Raw genomic sequence first — 15,788 nt, forward strand, 5'->3', positions numbered from 1 at the left:
GAAATACACTGATTTAAACTAGCTGTGAATCTGGAAAATAATTTTAAAAAATCTTTGACAATATATTTTTCCCTCATGTAGAATTGAATTGAATTGCCCTCTCATGTGAACTGAAACACCGTAAATTCCAATTACAAAGAAATACTCAGAAATGCAAAGTATTATCAACTCAAACACTTAACACAAAATCATCCTTTACAATTTGTTTCTGAGTTAAAAAGTAGCATTTTCTAACCCACATAGTTTGAGAAAGTGCGACTGAAGTAGAAGGAAAGGTCTTGTTTATCCTGTGTACCATTTTAGCAATGAGTCTAATAACATCTCTATATTCTGAGAACCTGAGATGTAGATATGCTGAAGTAGGGTAGCTGTTTCTTTCCCATTTAATTTAAATTCACTAATATTTTGTTTCCTAGTGAGGATTTCCCCCCATCTGAAATAATGACTTTTTTTCTTGTAATATAATACACTCAGGAATTTTATCCTCATGTATATTGTGAGCGTTGTTTTTTTTTTAAGTTTGTTTTTTCTTCCAACATTTCTTCAATGGATAGTGAACTGCCGGGCCCACAGAGATCTCCAGACCACCAGCTCATGTATTTGAAAGGCATCTGTTTATTTTTAAAATGCAAATGCAGCCTACCTCAAAGACTGACTCGCAAGAAATGAACAATCTGAACAAGTCAAGAGGTTTCCAATCAGGAGCTGTGTTCCTCCTTTTTATCAGGCTATGATCACTTGCTGTCAAAACCACTTAAACAATATCCTGGAACCTGAATGAAGTCCCCCCACAATTAAAATGAGCAGGATAATCCTGCAAGAATTATTCAGGCAAATCATTTTTCACACAGTTTAAAGTAATGATAAGGTCATTTACAAAAGAAATCAGCGCCTTTGAAATGCTGACTTGTAGACAGAGGACTGCCTGGAGGAGGGCCATAGATAACAGTGAAGACTGGCCTCCTAACACTACCCTTGCAGTCTTTGGAACTGATTCTGATGAGGAGAAGGCCCAATAAGGTTAATACCCCTACTTTGATCTCTGTCAAAGCGTACCAGCAAGAATTAATTTACATTTCAGATGAAAAAGGTTGACAGCATGAAAAGGCATCTTGTTTCTGGTATGTGAATGTGCTGTAATAGATCGGGAATTCTGAAAGGAAGTTCTGAGGAAGCTAAAGGGATAAGCTGAGCGGCTGCTTTTATTGGGAAAGAGATGAAAGGAAAACAAATTTCAATATGCGCTGTTCTGTAGAAACATGTAAGCCAAATGCTTCCTAAATTCCAAGGCCTGCTTGAGCGGGGCAGGGGGGAGGGAAAGGAGAGGCAAGTACATATAGTTTAATTATATGGTTTTGCTAATGTGGATGACGAATGCAAACAATTTATCCCACTGCCTGAAATGGCTCTTTAAAAAAATACAAAAAATGACTGTACTCCATTTTACTAGAAAGCTGGCTTGAACTACCCCCACACTGTAAGATGTGCAGAGAAGGGAGAGATTTAAAGTACCTTTTGTCTCCATGTCACCAGGCACTTGGACTGTGTAATGTTATGTAAACAACACAAAAACTGTCAGTGTATTGTAAAACCTCGAAAATGGTCATGATTAGCAAGTGTAAGCTTTGATTTGAAACAGAATAATTAGCATATTGAGAAGAGAAAACCTGCACAAGAAATATTTTCAAATAAGAAGTCCTAATATAGGTTTCCAAAGGCAGACAGAAAAGTGTTGAGGATTACTATCATTATTGCTGTTATTGTTATTGCTATTATTATTCCCATTCTACTACAGTACCAAAGACAGGAAGAGCAGCCAGCCTAATTAATACAAAGGTTCACTGTGTCACTCTTAACCCTGTAGTCCCTAATGTTTATTCACCTAGGCTGATTACTGAAACAGTCAAGTGGCAGGTTACGAAGGAAAACACTGTGTGTGTTGGAGAGAAGAGTACTAATAACATTCCTCCAGCATTAGGTCCAGAGGGCTCAACAGAGTCCCAGTTGACTCCCACTGCCTCTGCTCTGCCATGTTTAACACAGTATTTAAAAGATGGCAGGAAGCAACAGAGCTCTGAATGTCTCCCATGTGTGCTAGGAGCAGAATACATCAGTGCCTTCTCTAAAGAGCTAAAAATCTGACTGGATAAAACTCTAAGTGAGAATGTCCCCTGCAGCATCCAAGTGATAATGCTACACACAAGCTTCCTATTCCACCTGAGGTAGCTCTCATCTTAAGGAGCTGCTAATAGTGAGACTGTCATGGGTTAACTTTCCTTTCTTCAACAACAGGCTGTTGTCATCAAAGTTCAGGTATGTATATACTTGTAAAGGTAGCAAATACTCCAGGAAATAGTGGCAGGGGGATACTTTAAGATCTTCTCTCTGCACTATCATGAAAACAACTGAAAATGATAACATAAAGGAGAGGAAGAAGGAGAGAGAGTACTTGTGCAATCCTTTGGTGCTTGTTGCTAACGCAAGAAAAATTTTCTTCCGTTCAATAGAATATACTGCATTTAACCCTAGAGCTTCATGATTTTACATAGCAGCACATATGCAAAGTACAAATTATTATTTGATCCTAATGATATTCTGTTCCTTTTGGTAACTAGAATGGCATTCTCTTTTCCTCTGAAAGTCACAGTAATGCTTAATTTCAGAGTAGCCAACTAGACAACACAAAAATCAACAAATTTACTTTGTTGATGTTTTTTTTTTAATCCATGAGAATGGTTTGAGAACAAGTAAAAAAAGTATTACAACAAATATTTTTCATATACATTTCAGACTGTAAGATACAGAACAAGAAGTAACAAAGCTTAAGGAGTTGTAGCACAGGAAACTGGTAGAAGTGATATCTTGGTTTATGTGTAAACCCATTAGTTACAATGGTTTTTTATCAGTCTCAATCCTCCAACCTGGAGTTGGACAGAGAAGGGGTACTGCACTGCATCATATGGAGGCTGCTTCATATTGGCAGCATCTGAAAACACCATAGAGTTCACAGCATTCACAGCACTGGTTCTTAGATTTCTGTGCCATATGGTACTCTGCTCTCTACTAGAGACCTACACAGCCCTATGGGCCTGTTCCTCCAATAATCTCTTTAAAGTTTATTCAAATTCATATTGATATGGCTGCATAGGAGTCTGGCAGATTGTCAAAAGACTGGCCAAAGCTGGCAAACCCAGCAAGCAGTCATGACAAAAACCTGGCAACCTGCCAAGACCAGTGCTCCAAAGACAGAGAAATGCATGTCTAGTGTCTTCCATCCACATTTTTAGCCAAGAATTAACTTAACAGCTTTTAATTACTATACTTTGCTTTCAGAGAAGTACTTATAAAAGGTCTAAAGTGCGTGATACCTATCACTGATATAATTTGACACTGAAGCAAAAATAATCAGAAGTAATGTTTTTGAAGGCTTTTGTTTGGACTTAGCTTTTTTTTGGCTATAAACACTGACACACAAAAAATCACCCACAGAAAAATAGGTGTTGGAAATTGAAATACTGTTTTAATTACCTGCCTGAATATGTATAGCAGCATCAGTTCTTCTGTTCCTTATTTCCCTGTACTTCCTGCGAGCTTCATATCCTCTCCAGGCTAAAAATACAAAACCATGTGCTGGAAATTACATTTATTTAAGGAATTGCTACAGAGTCTACAGGGTCAGAGATGTGCTGAAACTTTCATTCCTTCTGCCATAACTACTTCAGCCCCCACCCCCAATAGCTCTTCCCCACCCACCCACATGTTGAACTCCGGGTTCATGACTGCAGTATTCACATCCTCACAACTTCAAACACCACTTCACTCATTCAAATTTTAATTGCCACCATGTGCTCACTGATATCCTAACTCAAAAAAAAAAGGGTGTGTCATCATTCTTGCTCACACAGTTCCCTAAATCAATACAAGGAAACCTGCTAAATTACTGATAATCAGCCTCTCAGGCCCATCTTTTGATGAATGTCTGCAATTCTGGTACAAGGCAGGGACACGTGCTACTGCATTTCAATTATAAGCTGCATGTTATTATAGACATACCTAACAATATTTTTATTTTGTGCACAAGCATCACATTCAAAATATCAAAATATTTAAATAAAGACACTCCTAAATGTTAAGATGACACTTTAGTAGAAGTAAATCAGTAACATTGGCATCAATGAGCTAGAGAGAAAACACATCCAGTCATTTAGATTTCATAATAAACTGTAATTAATAAATTAACAATGTACATGCAATTTAGCTGACTGAAATACAAAGACACTTAGTAAAACAGAGATTATGAACATTTACCTGACTGTATTGTAATAGCACTATTTTCTCTTTTATCTTTTACTTTCTTGTACCTCCTTGCTCCAAGCCATCCCTTGATATAGGCTTGCATGACCACCACCCTCCCTATGACTTCTCTCAGGAACAAATTTAACTGCTCTATATGGTAATACTTAAGGAAAACCTGTAATGGAACAACAGCAAAACAAAAAGAAAATCAGTATTATAATCAGTATTATAAACTCTTGTATTTTGCCTTCTCATTAGTCCTCCAGCAGCCTATTCAAGGGTGTAATTGCTGAGAAAACTAGAAAAATACTGATTGTACATATCATAGCAATCTTGTAAATCATTTATTTGCTCTTGTGTACTTGTGAAAATTCTTTATTCCACTGATTATAATCACCCCATTGCTAACCATGAGATTAACTTAGTTGCTTAGAGCATGGTGTTAATAACACCAAGGTTGAGGTTCAATCCCAGTATGGGCCATTCGCTTAGGAGCTGGACTTGATGATCCTTGTGGGTCCCTTCCAACTCAGAATATTCTGTGATCCTGTGCAAGTAACTCCCACACTTATCCCCTTTACAAAGTAAATTGGACAGTGGGATCTTTTCAGTTATGAACAATTTTGAAAGATGACCTTTCTTGTCAGTGGAAACAAATCCTGGATTGAATTTGGTTTTAGATATAATATTGTCTAAAAGCATTCTCCCTAAGGAGGGAAATCATATGGGCACTTACATACATGTTATTTGGATCTTGGACAAGAAAACTGTCACAGTTTTTCCTTTGTGTAATGTAAAACAAAGTACTGTGTTACGTCCTTTTAAAAGAAGTCCATCACTCCATTTTAAGCCATCAACAAAGGCTTTTGAGAGAGAGAGAAGGAGCTTACCTGAAACTCCATGAATGGAGAATGATGCCAGCCAGGCTCATATGATGGGTCAAATTGTGACATTTCAGCCATGGCATTCTTAAGAAAATGGGAAACTTCAGGAAGTCACTACAACAGCAGGCACTGGCAGAGGTACTGTCCTTATCAAGGCAGCCTGCTGAATGCACTTTGGGGAGGTAGCCAATGCACCCCTCCTCTTGCAGCACTAACTCAGCTGGCTTGGGAGGGCACTTCCATAACCTGGGAAGCTAACAGGAGCAAATTATTTGCTCTTTTGTTCATTCCTGCAGTACTTTTTGAATCCCTATTAGACATGATTTATAAAGGTATACTATCCTTGAGAAAATGTTAGCACCCCATACCTTAGTTTTCCCAAGAATCCAGTTGTCTAGTTTAGATTTCTCCAAAATAGCAAGACAGTTTTCTCTGCTGCCAAGGGGAGTCTCATGTGCCTTGAATGCAAGGTAGTAATACCTGCAAAATGGCAAAGAAAGAATTGAATCACAATCAATATGTACTTCCACTGCTTTTATCTAGCTCCAAGCTCTATCTCTAGAATTAATGGACCAAATTCTTCCTTATACTCATACCTACTTCATGACAGCTGTGTCTTCATGAATCATGACACAGCTGTCATGAATAGATAGAGATCTCATAGTTACCTCTACTTGCAACTACAACCAAGAAACCAGAAACTTATTTTCTGAAAAGTAGGGCTAGAAATCACATTTGCTTTCAGATGAGATGAAAATTTCACAACTCTACCTTTTTATTTCCGTATTTGCACTTGTTATTTCAGCATAAAATATGGCAGCCAGAAATATTTCGGTGTCCTTCATTAAACCAATACTTTTATTGTAGTTTTTAAATATATGTTTATGATGCTTCATGTGCTATTTCATAAACACACACATACTTGTGCAAAAACATATCCTTTTCCTGGTTATACATCCTGCTTGAAAATTTCCTACACCTGGCACACACTCATCTACATGTTTCCTAAAAGTTCTTGACTAATCGCGTTCTCACTAGCATTAAGACTAAGTAAGATGAAATTTCCCTTCAGAAGAACTGATTTCTCAAATCTGATGAAACTCTGGAATTCTGCATTTCTTAACTAGGGGTTTTTACTCTGCAATACATACTATTCTTCATGGATGTGAATGTTATTTCAGAAAAAACTTATATTAAAATGGGATTGACTGTACTTGCTAGTCATTAGAAATAAACCAACATTTTTTAAAAGTTGAATTTAACCTTAGAATGCAAAGCTAGGATGTACAGAAGTAAGGCTAAATGCTAAAGACATCCAAATATGCAAAGATGTGGAAAACTTCAGGAAGATGCTATGCATTAACTATCTGTTCAGGGACAAGGCATTTTAGTGTTGCTGGTTTCAGACTAAATAAACTGACTGCAAACAAATGGTTCCATTTCCCACCCCCCCCTAAAGGCTAAACTGTGGAAGTGTTCCATAAAACGCATTTAAACAGCACCATTAACTACTCTACCAGTGTCTCCTACTGAAGTTCCCTTCACATTTCAGACTTAAAGGCTGCATCCATTCTACATAATTAACTCAAAACAGTAATGATTAACCCTTTTTCTCTTTAAAACAAATCTTTGTACTAAAATGTAATGACCTGAGGTGGATAATGGTATGTGAAAAGCAAGAGGTACAAAATCCCTTTCTAGGCAGACCACAAACAGTAGGAAGATTCTCAGAATCATGAAATTATTTGTTCCTTCTCAGCTCTGGAACCAGAAACTATAAAAAAATACACTTTTTTTAGAACTACAAGAGCTGTAAAATTACTTCAAAAAATTTCTAACTTGTATTGGTTGTATCACACCTCTTTCAGAAACTTTCAAATCTGAATTCACAAAAATAATTAAGAGTATAAATAAAAATATAAATAAAAATGATACAACATCTAAGATACTCTTGATATTTATTAACAGATACCTAGCACTTACGCTGTAAATCATCTGACAAATACAGAATCAGAAATACTCTCAGAAAAGCCTAATTTGGTGCAACGTGCATAAACTATTCATAAGCAGCCAGGAGACTTTCCACTCCTAATGTTTTCCTATCATCTCCATCCCGGAACCACTTACCAGTGTTTTGTGAATGGGAAACATCTAGAAAGTGTATATGGAAGGTACAGTAGTTCACCATAGTTAAAGTGCATGGGAACATTCTATAGATGTGGTGAAATCTTAAAGCCACTGAAACAAATAAACATTTCCATAGATAATAGTAAAATCAAGGTATCAGGCAATGTTACAATTTTGTTTACAGAAATCACTTACAAACTTTGATATAGTGCAGGTTTAGTGTTAAAAGTAGGCTTGCATTAAAAATGCATCATTTATAAAGAAAGAATTTGTCCGTAGCAAGTCTGTTAACTTCTCATTTAATTCAGTGCTTCCCTGATTTTGCATAAGCAAGTGTATCACCACCAAATTTCTGGCATTAGAATAAGCACTTACTGAGGTTATATGTTTTACAGGATTGTGTAATGTTTGATCAGTTTTAATTCCTAGCTCCACTCCATGTAAAATGTGACTTATCAAGGCCAATGAGACTTTATGTGGTCATGAGAAATGTAACACTGGTGGTTTAGAAACTGTGTGTACCGTGTGTACTTACAGTGACCTTATGTAAATTTGTCCTGTGAGATTGAAAAAGCAGAAGCAGCCTCACTGGGATCACTGTTACAGTAATAGCATTGGTATTGCCATGATTGTATGATCAGAGATCATCTCACTACTGTGGAATAGGTAAATGGCTTATAGTAAAAGTTTATCCTGCATCTTAATGCAGTACAAAAGTTCTAATGTCTAACATAAACAGGCAGAAAAGAAAAAAGACAATCCTTAAATGGAACTTGTGCAAAAGTTCTCAACACATTCCTATAAGCCAATGAAGCAACACAAGCATGGCACCATTTAGTACCATCAGCCTACTGAGTCCCTTATCTTCCAAGCCACTGCACAGAACATGCAACATGAAAGGAGGATCCAGCTGGGGGCTGTGTGGTGAGGACACACCTGCACACCACATCATGTCACGAGAGCTCCAGGGCTCTCAGCAAGGAGTGCTCCTTCCAGTGGGACCTTCAGTGCAGGTCCCCATGAGAAAGCACAGCTCCTTTAAACTGCTGTGCAGTGCATGGTCACCACATGACCCCTCATTGCAGGCACACCTGGTTGACTGATCCACTGAATAACCTGCACCTAAAATCTCAGATTCCAGCCTGAAAGCCATGTTGCTTCACAGCAAACATAAGACAGATGCGTGATGTCATGGGGCGCAAGACAGGGCCAAGGGAGACACAGCGTCTAAGACTTGACAGGGATACTGTGTTTACAGGGACTGCAGATCACATTTTTCCTACTTTAAGTAAAAGAATATGTATATTTATATACATAAAACAGATGGTAATATACTTGGCTGAAGAAACATTGTGTGAATGAGTTACAATTAAGCCCTCTCCTCACCATCTGTTTTTTAACCCAATAAACTACATCCAGGTTTGCAAATAATCTGCTCTGCATGAAAACAGAAGACAGTAAAGAGTAATGTTAGACAGAGCTTTATCTTTTGTTTACCTCCCACCTGATAAACTCTGAATGGGTCTGCTCCCTGCCTTTGATTGTTTTGTCCTCATATTTCCTGCTAAGAGTTTACAAAACAGCATTATTGAACAGGCAGATAAGAAGCACACCTATTTGTTTAATAACATCAAGGGAGAAAAAATGCTGGCTCATCCATTTTGTTGTTCCGTTGCTCAAAAGGATCAAAATACCAATTAACTTGCTGGCTTAAAAAAATCTTTGATATCCTTACATTTACTGACATTTTGAAACTCTTCTTCATACTTGCCTAATGTCTTTTTGATTATGAACAAAGAAGTGCCAATCTGTTTAGCATTTGACCTGTTTTCTCAAACATTTTTATGTATTCAACTACTTAGTTCCTAAAAACACTTGACTAGTCATAGCTGGAAGTTGAGGAAAAATGTTTCTTGTTTTACTGATAGCTTTATAAAATATTGTTTGATTTTATTTGCAAGAGCAAAAGAGAATAGAATTTGTTTTAAAATAAAGCATGAGCTGAACAAAGGAGCAAGAACATCTCCTTTCCCTCCTTTTCCTTTCACTTATACTCTGAACTTAGAAGTCTTTGCTGTTGTGGAAATTAAATCTACTCCCCTCTCCTTCCCTTTTTGTGCTGATTTTCTTTCCTTAACAAATTACATCAAGTTAGACTAAAAACTTGGGGAGTAATTGACAAGATGCTAACCACAACTTGCTCTTATCTGCAGGAATGGTAAGCTACAGTCAATGCTGGTTTTATTACCATTAGTTTTCAAGGTTGTACTCAAATTCAGCACATTTTTGAAAGAAAAGGATTTCCTGATAAGAGAAGGCTTAATTTCCTCTCAATTTACACTAATTTCTGTGGAGTTAATCTTAGTTCACTTACGTGTAAATTGAATAAAAGTTGTGGTTAATAATTCTGCTTTCAGCTCCTTCAGGATATTGCAAATTGATTACATTTATTAATGATCACAAAAATTAATCTGTTAAATGTGCTCTAGAATGGTGTGACCTTACTAAAATTAGTAAGGTCACAAAAGACCAAGTGACATCAGCTGCTCCTCATATGGCTCCCCTTCAAGGCCTTTCACTATCTTTGCTGTGCTTTTTGCACACTTCTGCATAGTTTTAATGCCTTATATTGTGGTGGCCAAAACTGCATGTAATATTCAAGGTGAGGCAGCCCCAGAGCAGAAGAGAGCAGAGTGGGACAATCCCTCCCTTGCCCAGCTGGCCATGCTTTGCCTGATGCCTCCAGGACATGCTTGGCCCTCCTGGCTGCCAGTGAGCAGGACCCCCAGGTCCCTCTCTGTGGCACTGCTCCCCAGCACCTCATTCCCCAGTCTGTCTGCACATCCAGGGTTGCCCAGGTGGAGAACCTGGAACTTTCCCTTGCTGAACTTTATTTGGTGTTGCCCAGCCCTCTAATTTGTCAAGGTCTCTCTGCAGTCCCTTCCTGACTTCAAGGAGTCTGTTGACTCCTTGAAGTCCTCCCCATTTTGCATCATCTGTGAACCTGCTTAGTATCACTTCCAGCCTGCATCCAAGCCATTTATGAGGATGTTTAGGAGCACATGGCTGAGGATGGAGTCCTGTGAAACCTCATGAGTGACTGGACACCAGTCTGATGTCACCCCATTCACTATAATCCTTTTGTGCCCAAACTGTGAGCCAGTTGCTCACCCATTGCAGTGACTGGTTTATCCAGCTGTGTGCTGGACATTTTGTCCTGAAGAACCCTGTGAGAGGCAGTATCAACAGCCTTATTGAAATCCAAGAAGATGACATCAGCTGGCTTCTTCCTTATGTCAGCCAGGTGGGTTACTTTGTCATAAAAGGAAATCAGGTTTGATAAGCAAGACTTTACTCTCATGAAGCTGTGCTGGCTGTGACCAGTGACTGCACTGTCTTTCAGGTGTTTTTCAATACCTCCCAGAATAATCTTCTCCCTAATTTTACCAGGCACTGAAGTGAGACTAATGACTTGCTTTCAGTAGAATCATTAATTCTATATTGTCTGGATAAGCAACATTCAGTTAAAAAAATATCACACCATGATCTAGCCATTCACTACTTGCTCCTACTGTTGCCTAAATGGTTCATGGTAGTGCTTCTGCTCATTGTTGAATCGCCAGTTCTACACATTGAAAACCGGTAAATACCACACAAAGACACATTTAAAATATAGAGGAAACCATAATTATCATGAAACTACATTGCCATCATAAAGACAATAGCATTTCCTGAATAAAATTTGTAATTTTTTGAGATTGAGAATATGTATTAAAGCCAGTAATAGCAGCCATGAGAAGGGTTAGGGTGAACAGGGTTCTTATTATCATTCATGATATCTCTAAGATAAATGACTCTGCAAAGCTAAAGCTGAAGCTTTCATATCAGTTCATTCTTAAAAATGTACATGTTCAGCTTCATACGATGGTTGAAGGTCACTGACCTTCCAAAATCCTTGAATTATCTGAGCAGGATGCATAATTTCCACTTGCTGCCTCTACAGAGAGAACCATGGGGACAGGCTTGCTACTTGTGCTCGCTGTAGGTTTCACACTGACTGTTTTCCATTAGAGATCAGATATCTCTTGTAGTCTTTATCTCTGAAAGTCCCTGTCCTCATAAGACATTGAGAGCACACATCTATGAACAACATTTGTAGAACTTTCTGTATTTAAACATAGAATCTATCTTACTGAATAGAATATTAGGAAAACAGCCCTATGATACAAGTCTCACCTTTTTACAAACTCCTCAAAGAGGATGCGATGGGAATACCCTTTCTGACGTATCTTGACAGTTTCCAGAATTCCAGTGTATCGCAGCTGCAGCAGAACTCTCTCATGAGAGAACATCAGCGCCTCTCGATCATCGTTAGGCTTAATGCAGCGGATAAAGTGAGGCTGTCCAACAACCATTTTGGATAAAAGATCCATGAGGGAATACTAGTGAAGAAAATAAAGAAGATGCACACAATTGACAAAAAACTGCAATGGAATGACTTAAGCAGGAGATTCATATTTATAAACAGTTTGTAATGCTTGATTATATTTTAATCTGTAATGCTAATCTACATTGCTTTTTTATTCATTTTAAAGATTTCAGGTGAAACATGGAACCTATTAAAAATTTTCACTTTTAAAAAATTTAAATATTCTGAATCTGACCTCTTACTTTTTACACCTTTCTTTTCTCCTTATATAACATTTCCGTAGTTGAAGAATGTACATTAAAAAAAATGAAGTTGAAAATTGTCCTAACTATAATTCTACTGTAGACACATTTGATTGATCAAATATCCCCCAGAGAAATACAAGCTTTACCATGAAACAATCACTGAAATTCACAGCAAATGAATCTTTGAACCCAGGAAAGGGTTGCAAGAAGTCATCAGTTCAGTGCTCTGTCCATAGAGAACACCAGATGTATCTTCAACATTTCAGGTACATCTCTGTTATACAAATTTTTCAGAACCACTGAGAATATGAAGTGCAGTCTCCTTAGAAATCTGTTCTGCTGTATTATCACGACTATTCATAAACTTCTTAGCATCTAACATAAATCTTGCCACTGAAATGTAAGTCCATTACTTCTTTTCCTATCCACCCTAGACACACAAACCAATTTACTCTGTTTCATTTTAAACTGAAATGAAAAATGTTTGATCAGAGCATATATATTTTTTTCCACTGACTCCTCTGAATACTGATACTCCTGCTCCATACTTACCTCATTGAGCTGTTGCACAATAAGCATGTGTTGTCAACTATGTTCAATCTTATATAACCATATGTGTCTCAAAATCAGTTACAATTCCAAGTTCATTGTCATCACCTTGCTGCAGGTTGCACATGTATTACAGTCTACTTCCACACTCTCTTCCCCATTACACTTTTGTTTCTTTTTACAGTTTCTACAGAGCTGGCATTTGTGTGGTTCTGTGCAAGAGCTCTCTAAGTGCACACCTGTATGACAAGTCTGAATGTCAGTGTCCTTGCACTCTGCACAGCGAGGCAACATCTCAGTATACACCAGCTTCCTCTATACCCTTCCTTACACTATTCTACAAAACAAATTGATCAGACACTCCTACACAGCTTGAAGCTTTGACTCACATTGGTTAGCACAACTCTGTGAACTTCCCTATTCTACATGGCACAAGTGCAGCCCAAGAGCCAACTGCTGAAAACTTTTCCACTTTGCAATGATTGCAAGAAAAAAACAATAACCAAGAGTCTTAGACTAGCACTTTCTTGACTCCTAAGCTTTCAGTTCCAACATTCTCAATGCCCTGTCCTTGCCTGTTTGATATAAACACATGAGCAGAATGTGCATTACCTCAGACAGGATTACTACTGATAAAATGGCAACCTGTGTGATTTACAATAGTACTTCCAAAAGATGGACTGTTTTTTACTTATTAGCATAAATGAAAAATCTTAATCTTTAAAGGTATGTATGCCTCATCTTGTGAGAAAATATGAAGACTTTAGTGATAGGATCTGTTTTATTTGCACAAAATTGTGTTCTGCTTATAACGAGACCTGTTCTAGACCTCTAGCATCTTAGACAGTAAATAGTCTAGGCTCTAGGTTCTGTTATCAATGTACTCAATGAAATAACAAAAATACAAGTACGAGGAAACAAAGAGAAAAAAGCAAAGAAAAGTTTAGAATCTACAGAGGCCTTGTAACAGAATAAAAAAATTCTCTGATAATGCTCTTTGATCTTACTATCCCACAAATATTTTACATATATCTATTGGTCTTATTATCAAAATACTTGTTTTAATTTTAATTTTTGTACCCTAAAATAGGAAGCCATAGTTTGCCGCTTCATGTTAGTTGTTTCCTCAGGATGCCGCATAACCTCCATTGTGTCAACCTGGAAGACAAAACTCTGGTGTTAGGACTGTTCCAGAAACACTGCAGACCCACCCCACCTTGCCTATGAAAGCTGGGCTCAGTTTTTGTTATAGTCATTCCTTCAGGTGTGAGTACTTCAGAATACTTTATCAGAGAGAGCAAGATGCAGGACACACTCTGATTTTGGAGAGATCTCTAAGAATTTTGAATTCTTTTTCATAGTGTAAGAGCACTCTAGATTTATGATAGTATAATACTCAGCCAGTGAAACAGCAGTCAAGTTGCAATACTTTAGGAACTGATTTCTAAAAGGCATTCCTTTCATTGCCACTACAATGGACTCCAACAGGACTTGTACTATAAGAAGAGTTATTGTATTTGTAATAGTCAGGAAGTAAATTGAACAGCCTCATTTGCTCACGTATGGAAAAAATACAGTAGGATAATGAGTGGCAAACAAAGTAGGTAGTCTCAGAACATCTAAGTCTGTTCCCTTCTCCTACTGTGGTTACTATTAATTACTTTATATTGCCATTTTGATGCCAAGAATCTCAGCAATCTTATCCTACCGAACTGCCACAGCACACCACTTTTTCAGCATTGCAGAAGAGTTATTTTTAGAGGATATACATGGACAGTGAACATACTGCTCCTTATAGATTTCAGTTATATTGCTAGTACAACTGTTCATATCAAAATGAAACCAGAATTTATGAATGAGTATAACTGTGGTTATCCATAACAAGCAGATTGTGTTGCTACATTACAGCCCAACAAAATTAAAGAAAATTAACCAGCATCCTGTTTGCATGGAGCATTAACAGCATTTTAGCATTCACTTACTTTATGGCAATTTACCATCTGCTCTGACCAGGTGGCATTTGTATAAACCAGATAATGCTGTTGTCAGCACCTGTGCTACACTCCCCGGACTTTGCTCCACACAGTCATTTCTAACACTCACTGACTTAAGAATACTCTTCTGGACACTAAAATAATTGCTGAAAAATTACAGTTCTCAATAAAGTAACTGAGACTCTTACCTTCAGGAGGTATTTAGGAGACTGCATGCAAAATATAAAGGAAATGAAGCACTAAGTAATAATAGATAAAAAATGGATTTTATGTTGGGGAAGAAATCCAAAGAAATCTAGTGAGGTCAAGATTCAGAACACAGATGGCACAAATGAAGACAGAGCTCAATAAGGATGACCATAAAAATTTCAATCTGTTTTTGTAATCTGTGATGTTCTGGCCCAGAGCAGCATGCATGCACAGGTATACATTAAAAAGAGAATAAAAAAGAGAGATGCAGTTTGTTAACAGAACACTCTGTAATATATTCCAGGAAAAATGTCCTGTCTGCACAGGTAACATAAAACATCTTATGAGTTTATGTGACAAAGTAAGTACCAATGAACTAATCAAACCAGCAGGCATGCCCATGGGGAAGGATATGGGAATGTTTCAAGATTATCTTGGAAAGACATCTAGTTTCTGAGGACTGTTATCTAAATCTCTAGTAGATGTCAGGTAGAAGACACAAGCCATAACAGTGAGCACTGACAGTAAGTTCAGAATAACTGGTAATATTTAATGTTAAAAGACACACAATTTAATTTTAAATAAGATTAAATAAAGAACAAGAACAAATAGCTTGAGGACTGATCTGAGCCCAAATGCCAATGAAAATGAGGTTTTAAATAGGACTCTTCTCTGTCTAGAAAAGCAGAGACTCAGTGATGTTTTTGCAGATTGACCACTCACAGCCTCCTATATCCATATCTCATATATCTACTGATCAATAAAGGGCAGTATCATCTCCTCTTCATAGCTGCTTTTTTTCACCAAAACTGTAGAATCTGGCTATCTTGGGACTGCCACTCTATCAAATATGGCTTACAACTGCTGGGCTCCAAAGAGTTTTGTTTAGGTTTGAGGTTTTTTTGGGGCGGCAAAGGCAATGAATGCACAGAAAGACAGATGGTCAAAAACACTCACAGAGGAGATGTAAAACAATTTTTCTCAGAAAATTAGGTTGAAAGGAGTATTGTTAGATTTCTCTTCCTATGGATGAAGTTGTAAATTCAGATCTCTGCAATGTAAGAACTAGAATAAA

At 37.5% G+C, this 15,788-nt stretch overlaps 1 protein-coding gene across 2 annotated transcripts in view; it reads right to left on the bottom strand.

Moving 5' to 3' along the window:
* The window catches only part of MYO3B (myosin IIIB), a 188,348-nt gene that overhangs the window by 55,775 nt on the left and 116,785 nt on the right, over positions 1 to 15,788 (bottom strand). For both annotated transcript variants that reach the window (XM_058027793.1, XM_058027794.1), the window contains 6 exons: positions 14,713 to 14,733; positions 13,611 to 13,688; positions 11,544 to 11,749; positions 5,549 to 5,660; positions 4,309 to 4,471; positions 3,529 to 3,609 (listed from right to left, as the gene is read on the bottom strand). In XM_058027793.1, the coding sequence (XP_057883776.1) occupies positions 3,529 to 3,609; positions 4,309 to 4,471; positions 5,549 to 5,660; positions 11,544 to 11,749; positions 13,611 to 13,688; positions 14,713 to 14,733 (661 nt within the window). The remainder of the gene's footprint in view (positions 1 to 3,528; positions 3,610 to 4,308; positions 4,472 to 5,548; positions 5,661 to 11,543; positions 11,750 to 13,610; positions 13,689 to 14,712; positions 14,734 to 15,788) is intronic.

This window comes from Melospiza georgiana, chromosome 7 (genome assembly GCF_028018845.1).
Source record: "Melospiza georgiana isolate bMelGeo1 chromosome 7, bMelGeo1.pri, whole genome shotgun sequence".
NCBI classification, from domain to species: Eukaryota; Metazoa; Chordata; class Aves; order Passeriformes; family Passerellidae; genus Melospiza; species Melospiza georgiana.